This window comes from Buceros rhinoceros, unplaced genomic scaffold, assembly GCF_000710305.1.
Source record: "Buceros rhinoceros silvestris isolate BGI_N320 unplaced genomic scaffold, ASM71030v1 scaffold33638, whole genome shotgun sequence".
Classification (NCBI taxonomy): domain Eukaryota; kingdom Metazoa; phylum Chordata; class Aves; order Bucerotiformes; family Bucerotidae; genus Buceros; species Buceros rhinoceros.
In genome coordinates, this window is record NW_010429168.1 from 4484 (window position 1) to 13985 (window position 9502).

Below are 9502 nucleotides of genomic sequence, written 5' to 3' on the forward strand. Positions count from 1 at the left end.
CATAAGAGGTAGATCACTGGTCCTCGCCTATTTAAGTTAAAAAATAATATTGAAAAACGATGTAAAGCGAGGTGTGAGTATGATGAAGTAGGGGACATGGATTAAGAGCTACACTAAATGGATGGCTCACCCAGGCAGGCGAATCCATGCAACGAGCTGCACAAGAGCAATGGTAAAGCTACAGGGGTGTGTGGGAGACAGGACAGTGCACTTAATTTTTGAAAGAGGAAAAAAAAAAAAAAGAAGAAAGCAAAAGCAGCAGGGTAAGAAAAGCAAAGTGAGACAGAAGGTGCCATGGCATTCGCTGCTCCATCTGCTGGGGCAGCCCAGAAGAGCTTGTCGTGTTCCTGCAGCCAACCATCCTGCAGCAATCCTCTGCTGCCTCCTTACCTTCCGCCTTTTCTCCCAGTAATTATCCGGCAGAGTGAGCTGCATAATTTTTGTAATCGCATCCGAGCGTTGATTTCTCCCGGTTCAGTGTTTTGAGTGCCTGCAATTGGGGTGTTAGGTGTCACAGGATAATATGGAAGCTGCTGCTTTGTCCAGTGACGTGATTACAGGGTTCTCATGACAATATTGGTTTAAGAAGATGCAGTTTGCTGCACTGAGCGAGTGCTAATAACTCCTCATGGTTTATTTTGCATCCATTTCCTCCCTGCTTGGGTTCCCATCTCAGTTCTCTTTTGTTCTCACTTACTTTCATAATTGCTCTTTTCTCTGCAATACCTAGAAAAAAGTAGCTTGCGGAAGTCTTAATATTCTCAGTTGTTACCAGCAACCATCGGTTTGATAGTTCCCTTTTCTGCAGTTTTAAGGAAACCCATCATGCAGAATGCCACGTGTTATTAAAAGACTCTTAGGCAAATGAAAGGATGGTGTTTGTAATGAGATTTAGTTTACAAGACTTGGTATTAAAGGGCAGAGAGTGGCATTGTAAGTCCCAGGTTTTGATGGGCAGGTTATTAAATTTTGAACTGACATTCCAAAAGAACAAAGAAAATCCCAGAGAGAGAATGAACTGATGTGGTGTAAGCCAGCACAGTTCATTGTTAGATAGACGAGCACATCCAGAGGATGCTCTGAGATAAACGTGCAAGTATTAACATGGGCTTTAGAGGAAACATCTGTCCTTACTATTATTCAAATGCTCAGGGGCACTTGTCCTGAAACAGGATGCAAATAAACCCAGTTCCCAGGCCCTAATGTTGGTTATCCTGATGCAAATACAGGGCATTGTATTTTGACAGGGTCAAAAATATCACCGAGATATCAGATGACAGAGGAGCTGTATCTCTACTATGCTACATTCAAACAATCTACAGGAAAATAAAGAGTAATTAAAAACAAAAAGAAAGAAAGAGAGAAATCTGAGCATGCTATTTTCCCAGAGTCAGACAACTCACAGATTTTGCAGAAGGCAGAGTACGACGTAGACAAAATCTGCCCTTTGGACAAACACGGCAGTTGCCAAAAGAGAGCCGTAGAGTTATGGTGTAGTAGCATGACTTTACTGTAGAGTGTGCAGATCATTAAAGAGTTAAACTGATGGGCATTACTCTCTACAGCGTCTTTATGTAGTTTTACTCGTATTCTTTTAGATACTCTTATTTAGGTAGACAAAACTTCCGCCTTTTCCACCGATCCAAGAAAACCGGGGAAAAGGTGATGCCATGGGGATTACGGTCCCTCTGGGGAAGATACTGCCCTCCTGGCATGATCTCTTGGTACCAGCAGCTGGTTTATGCTCTTTCAACAGAGCTCTAAACAGTGGAGAAAATAAGACAGGGTCAGAAAAGGCAGCAATCAAGAGGTGCCGAAATTCCATTTCCTAGCAGTGATTTTTCCTCAAGAGGAAGCACAGAACGATTGGAGGGCAAAGAAGATGAGGCGCAGGACGTAATGCCTTGTCTGCCGTTAACTGCTCCCTGCGGGGACAGGTCTTTGCCGACGCGCAGCTGGGAACCAGCGCTGGTGTCTGGAGACTGCGGGGAAGGCAGGCTGGGCGCCGGTGTGCCGTGGCTGGGGTCAGGGCTGTGGTCCCTGGTGCCCATGGCCAGCTGTGGTGGAATCAACACCAGGTTTGCTTTATAGAAGCAAGCAGTGCCCAGCACAGCCCAGTGACCGCTGTAGGACGCTGGTGCCATTCAAAGAGCTTTTACCAGTAGATGGTGACATACAAGTATCTATTAAGCGTGTTCTGGCTGCAAAAGGTTCTGAGCTACGAGCAGCTACGCTGTGGAACTTTCCTTTCACGTTGCTCCGCCTTTCTGAGATACCTTTTACGTGTTTCACGGCCACAGAAGTCTCTCAGAGCTGCAGTTGCATCTCCTGGCTGTGGCACATCAGTCTGCTGCTGCTCTGTGAAGTGCAGGGCTGCCTTCGCACTGCTGAGCTTTTTTTTTGGTGTAGTTTCAGTGTTTTTCAGCTGTTGGTGAAAGTCATAAACTCTCATGCAAGAGAAATAAAGGAAAAAATTTCTTTACAGGGTGTACCTCTTCTTTACTTCAGTGAATAAACAGGTTTTGTAGTTGGCTGTGTGTAAATCTGCTATTTTCTGCCAAATGTAACCTTCAGCCTCTTGTATCTCCATCACACCCTCCTGTGCACCGAGTTATGAAGCCATCAGTAACCCTGGGGAAAAAAAATTATCCACCTCAGCTCAGCCTATCTTTTATTGTCTCTTTAAATACCACGTGAGGGTCGTGAGTAATAAAAGCCATGCAGCTACGATATGTATCTGGGTGAAAAATATCCTGGTGCCCTTTTGGGGAAAGTGGATCCGTCCCAACACAAGTCCTGAAGACACAAATCGAGCTCTTTCTCTGCTGGCCTTGCAGTCGCTGTGGGCAGCCGTGCTGAGGTGGTACAAAAGTGACTAAAGATGGGACTAAAATCCATCAGTTTCTCTCTTAGGAGAGGCCCTGAATGACTAACAGGACATCACTGCTTGCTGCCTGAGCTGCCTCCTCGACGGCTCGATGCCAGGTGCTAGCAGCAAGCCGAAGTTTGAACCCTCACCAATGACAGAAAGGGAAGAAGGTTTGACTGATCCAAGGATAGTGAAAAAACCTCATCCCGAACAATTTTCCGCTTTCTACCAGAGAAACGTTGTCAGAGGGGGTCAGTCCACCTCCGCAGCCAGCCCTTTTCCTACGGCTGAGCCCCCGCCGTTCCCCCTCGCAGCGGCACACCACAGCCAGGCAGACCACAGGACGGAGAAGGGAGGGGGCGAGCAGGCTGCCAGCTGAAGGACAGACGGACTGCAGCCACCACTTCGCCCGGTCTGAAGCCTCTGGACGCCCGTCAGTAGCCGTTTCGTATATTGCTAAACTTGAACTATAAACTGCACTTGGTTAATCTGCAGGATCGATCAAAACTCACCTGACAGACCTTCAAATTATCAGCTATTACAGCTCTCTGATTACTTTGGAACCGCTGCTGATACGGAACATCAGGTGAAGGCCGTGTCTGCAAGTGTCTGCATCCATCCAGAGGGGATCTCTGCAGAAAGATGTCAGGACAGAAACCAGGCTCTCTCCAGAAATGGTTAATCAATAGCTTGCTACGTTGACCGAATGCCATCAGATGCCATCGGTGGGGCACTAACCGCATATAAATCGTGGCCTGGCTTCTGTGTCACTCCCAGTCACCTCTCCTGCCATACTGGTAGCTACCAGCTTCCCACTGGGGAGTTTTGGGGCATTACCAGAGATGTTCATAGCGTCATGGATCTGGGCGGCAGTGGCGATGCTCTGCTGTGGGGCTTGGCTGCTTCTGGGCAGGAGGAGGAGGTAAGGAATCTGCTTGTAGATGTGTCTCGGTGTACCTGCCCTTCGTTTTGGCCAAATGTACCGTGTACGTCGCTCAAAGAAGTGTGATGTTAGGAGTGACGGACAGACGGATGCGGGGTAACGCAGCAGCGCTGCAGTTCGTCCTTTGAGAGATCTATGTGGCAATCAAGTTTTTGCGTACAGGCTCTTTAGTGTTAGTGAGGTGATGCCAAGACACGCCTCTGGATGCAAATCTGTGCATAAATGAGGCAATTAAAATATGAATATGCATGTTCTGATTTGCTAAAATACTGGGCTATGGCTTTACCTGCACAGTAATCACAGCTAGTACTTATCTCTAAGTAGAGTTTAATACCTACTTACGGACATTTCCCTGCTATCAGTCTATCACATCCGGTAACGCAGTTTAATACAGATAATATTTACTGCACTGAATGCCTGTTCCTGGAAAGCATTTATCCTCCTGGCACACTTACATGAGGAGCAGGTGATTTGCTTACCTATTGTAATTTCGTATTTTTCAGCAGTCATTTTCTTGTTTTATTGTAAAAAGTTTGATAAAAAAAGGCAAGAATAGCTAACTTCAGGCAATAACCATTGGGAATGTACTAGAAAAGTGGAAGGGATTTTAGCAGCCATTGTGTCCTTAGGCTGGAAAATAGTTTTTTGACTCAGAATAAATAAAAATTGAAGCATTTGCTTCCCTTTCAGCATGTGCTTAGCTTTAAGCATTTAATGACTCTTCTCCTGGAAGACTGACTCCTGTGCTTGCTGAGGAGCGTGGCTAAACCCCGCTGTTCACAGCAGGGACTGGTCCAAAATGGATACGCCAATAACAACCACCTTTCTACGCCATGAGGATACTCCCTTTGCTATTCGGGTTGAACTGGGGATACTGGTGTCCCAAAACGCAGCAGACAGTATTTGTGGGATGGATTATTCGTTTATTGGACAATGACATCAGCTAGTGGCAACAATTCTGCATTTAAACGGGTGCAAAACTCACTCCTGATCTAGGGAAGAGGCAGATGACTGTGGTTTGAATATTATAAAATTATGTTTATTATACTACAGGCTGTTCAAGTTATTCCTTCTTACATACCACACAACAGGCTTAGTCCCTAAAGGGGAGAAAAGGATTTGTCAATATACTCTTTGTCTGGGGGTTTTTGCTTTGCATTTTTTGACGTTACGAAACGCCTAGCATCGGTATTTCACTTACCTGCTAGTCCCGGGGGAGGGATCTTTACACCGACTTGTAGACTGAGCTTCTGCGTGTGTTTTGTAGGCGACAAGGTGAGCCACCGCTTGAAAACGGGTTCCTTCCATACCTGGGCTGTGCCTTGCAGTTCGGTGCCAACCCCTTGGAATTCCTCAGAGAAAAGCAGAAGAAGTACGGCCACATTTTCACTTGCCGAGTAGCGGGGAAGTACATCCATTTCCTCACCGACCCTTTCTCGTACCACGCACTGACACGCCAGGGAAAACACTTGGACTGGAAAAAGTTCCATTTTGCTACCTCTGCCAAGGTACCGCTTTAAAAATGGTTTTAATATCTGACAGGCAAAGTGTCTGCGGGCAGGACAGGTGTAGCCAGTTCATCCCCACAGCGTAACTGGGCCTTTGAAATAGAGTTGGTCACACATTTCTGCGCTTTCGTTGGTCTAAAACATCGGGGTCTTTTTTTCCCCTTCCTTAATGGCAAGGAAATTTGCAGCGATTTGGATTGACCGAGAATGATGTTATGTAACCACGGAGTATCCCAAATTGCTAAAGCAGAAATACGATTAACGCCGTCTACAAAACGATAGTACAGCTCGCTGGAGCCGAGACCGTCTTCACGAGGGTCTCGCTGCTATGGGAGAGTCGTTCCTAATGCCTTGGAAAATGGTGCGACACAGTAGGAGCTCGATCAAAGTCTTAACAGAGCAAAAAAGGCCCTTGCCAATGTCAGTGGCAGTTGGACGGAGGTCTGGGTAACCACGTCCATCTGTCTGTAAGCATCTAGTTGAATCTGTTCTCATTTGCCTACTTAAACTCTGGGAAAATGTTAGTTCCAGTGCGAATAGCCCTCGCTCTGCTCCCCTCTGGTAACATGACGTTGTGCTTTGACTTTAATTTATGTTAGACTTTATCATCAAGGTTATGACAGGCCTCATTTATCGTGCATACAATTTGTTTTGTGACAGGCTTTTGGGCACGGTAGCATTGACCCAGCAGAGGGAAACACCACTGAAAACTTTCACCAGACTTTCATTAGAACCCTTCAAGGTAATGCCCTAGACGCCCTCATTGAAGCCATGATGGAGAACCTACAGTACGTCATGCTGCAGTCGAGAACATCTGAACTTCAGTCTGCTGCCTGGGTGACACAAGGACTTTACACGTTCTGTTGCCAGGTGATGTTCGAGTCTGGCTTTTTAACACTTTTTGGTAAAGAATTCAATTCAAATCATGACAAAAATCTGTCAGCAGAGCAGCAAACTGAGAGGGCTCATATCCTAAATGCCCTCGAAAACTTCAAGGAATTCGATAAGATCTTCCCGGCCCTGGTGGCGGGGCTGCCCATCCACCTCTTCAAAAGCGCCCACAGCGCACGTGAGAAGCTGGGAGAGGCTCTCCTCCACAAGAACCTCCTGAAGAGGGACAACCTCTCGGAGCTTGTCACCCTCCGCATGTTCCTGAACGACACTCTGTCAACCTTCGATGACATGGAAAAAGCGAAGACCCACGTGGCGGTGCTCTGGGCCTCGCAAGCCAACACCATTCCTGCCACCTTTTGGAGCTTGTTCTATCTTCTTAAGTAAGTCCCAACGCTTCCTGTTTCCAAATAAGAAACGGTTTTGTTATGATCCAGAAGCCGGTTCGTTAATACGGACAAATTCCACTGCTTGACACCTCCTCAGTGTCCAAGAGCTTACTGATTACATCAGAGGTGGCACGTTGTTCTGGACTTCTGCAGAAAGCCCCTTCGCTCCTCTGAGCCCACGTAGTGGCACCACAGAGCAATTCTGTGGAAATTTGCTTAACGAAACCGCAGCAGGTCAATGCCACACTTTGTCAAGAAAGCTGTGGAGTACATCTGTGTGACAGGACAGGAGAAGTGCTGGTTGCAGTCAGAACGTTAATTGTGTTGAAGGCTCCAAATTTAAAGGGATCTTTTTAGACCATCTCACTAGAGCAGGCAAAATGAGCTTTAACTCCACGACTGTTTTCACAGGTAACGGAAAATAGTTTTGATGTGGATAGATCCTGCTGAGGTTGCAGTGTAGACTGCAGCGGCTCAGCTCATCACTCGTGAGAGGACAATACTATTCAATGTCCATTTTAGAGCGGGCCTCTGTGGAGTATAAGCTACCCCAGCATGACCAACTCTAAGTACATACCTAAATTGCTGACGTTTTTATTTAGCCGGTGGCTTGCACCCTCCTATCTACCTGCCGGCACTCATATCTGAAGTCCTTTAGAACTTTTGACTCCAAGAATGCTTTAGCTTTATGTCTTCTGGCCTTGGAGTCTTTTAAGCCCCTGGTTGATTGCTCTTCATCGAGACGCGATTGCACCCTCTGTTATTATCTGCACCTATTTCACCACAGCTCGTATGTTCTGTGGCTGTAGGAAGGTCTAGGCAGCCAAGGATGCGATGTGGACTTTTAGTATTAGGGAGATTCTTTTCAGCTGGACAGAATGTTGCTCCGTAATACGACATCACCCAGGATAAGGGACGTTATAAAAGTGATCTATAATCCTGCTCCTGAACCCTCTGCCCACAGTGGGGCTTGTTAGTGACATTACTGTTTGTTACCTGAGTTGGGCAGATCCGTTCTGTCCCACTTGTCATCGGAGACAGAATCAAATACTTGGGGTTCTTTTCCTTTTTTTTCTTCTTGAAGCTGTTGTACCTTTGCCAGCACATGAAAAAGTGTAATTGCAGCGTTTTGCTGCAACATTTTGGTTCTAGACGGCTGTACTTACCAGCTAACAAACTAAAATTTAGCCAGGAAGTTAATGGCAAACCCCCGATTTCAAGCATTCTTAAGTGTAGAATTATGTTCTACTGCTGCTTTTTTGATCTTAGGAGTCCGGAAGCAATGAGAGCTGCTGCCAAAGAAGTGCAGAGTACTTTGGAAAGTGCCGGAGAGAAGATCAGCTTAGATGGCCACCACATTTCCCTGACCCGAAAGCAGCTGGATAACATGCCGGTACTAGGTATGATGGTTCTGTGCAGAAGTACCAATTTTGGCAGTCCTCTCTTTCTTACCATATCAATTTTTGCTACGGAATTACCCAACAAACACTAGAACAAAAACCTGCTCCTTGTTACGTTTCTAGTTTTGACGGCGTTGTTCTTACCTCAGAGTGAAAACGTGTCTCCCTTTCAAATTCCCCGTTGCATCAACTATCAGTATTTTTCTAGCGGAGAGCAGACTATGCTCTCGGTGTTAGCTGCAGAAGGGGTATTAACGCCAAAAAGAAATGAGAAAGATATTTTCCTAGAACGTTACGGTTAAAACACTCCTCCTCATAAATGCAGGCTCCGATAATGGGCCTGCAGGAGCTCCGAATGCGTGGCCTCCCCCCAGGGACCGCCGCAGACGGTTCCCGTGGTAATCGCTCCTCTCCCTCTCCCGACAGACAGCGTCATCAAGGAGGCGATGAGGCTGTCGAGCGCATCCATGACTTTCCGAGTTGCCAAGGAGGATTTCACTCTGCGCTTGGAGAACGATTTCTACAACATTCGCCGCGATGATATTGTGGCTCTTTATCCTCAGCTGTTGCACTTTGATCCAGAAATCTACGCCGACCCCTTGGTAAGTATTTATCAAAGTGCTTCAGGCTCTTGAGCTCCAGCAGAAGCTAACGCGCCTTTAAACACGGCATTTATCAGGGGTGCCCCCACCGCTGGTTTTCTGTCGTGCCCCAGGACGCCTGGAGACTTAGTGATAGGAGAGAAAAAGAATAAAGCCAGCACCAGCACTAGCTGCAGGACGCGTGTTTGTGTGCTGCTAGCCCAAGGCAGCCTTCCACGTAGTGCCGTGGAAAGATCGCCTCTGAGCGGGGGCGGACGGGGGGGGGGACAAGGGTAAGTAAGGGTAATATTCTCCCAAAGGCACAGAATGAGAGATCTTCCAGTTCTGCCGCGTCAACAAGCATGCAGGTTATAATCCTTATTTTCAGAGGTCAGAAAAGAAAAGGAGAGTTACCAGCAAAGAGCCTGGGATCGTGTCCCACATCCCCGAGCTTCTCAGGGGCTTCCCTCTCCAAACCAGCACCACGGGGCCCGGCATTACTCCACAACGGTTGCTGCTAGCGGCTCTTCTTCCTCAGCCTGCATTTTGTGTCGCAGTGCCATTATCTAGTCTTCGGAGGTTTCCGAACACCAAGTAACTCTTTTGTGGGTTTAATTACAGACGTTCAAATACGATCGGTTTCTCAACGAGAACGGAGGAGAGAAGACTGATTTCTACCGCCACGGCCGCAAGCTCAAGTATTACTACATGCCGTTTGGGACGGGCATAGCCAAGTGCCCTGGCAGGTTATTTGCTGTCCATGAAATTAAACAATTTCTGGCTTTGATTTTTTCCTATTTTGAAATAGAGCTTGTGGACAACAACGTGCAATGTCCTTCTTTAGATCAATCCCGCGCAGGACTGGGCATTTTGCAACCAGCCAATGACATTGATTTCAGGTACAGACTGAAATGCCTGTGA

At 46.9% G+C, this 9502-nt stretch overlaps 1 protein-coding gene across 1 annotated transcript; it reads left to right on the forward strand.

The window, feature by feature from the left end:
* Positions 1 to 3711: 3711 nt before the first annotated feature.
* On the forward strand, positions 3712 to 9502 carry LOC104499095 (cholesterol 7-alpha-monooxygenase). Its single transcript, XM_010142556.1, has 6 exons — positions 3712 to 3791; positions 5080 to 5320; positions 5981 to 6594; positions 7870 to 8000; positions 8427 to 8602; positions 9203 to 9502. The coding sequence occupies exons 1-6, from the start codon at positions 3712 to 3714 to the stop codon at positions 9500 to 9502; spliced, it is 1542 nt and encodes a 513-aa protein (XP_010140858.1).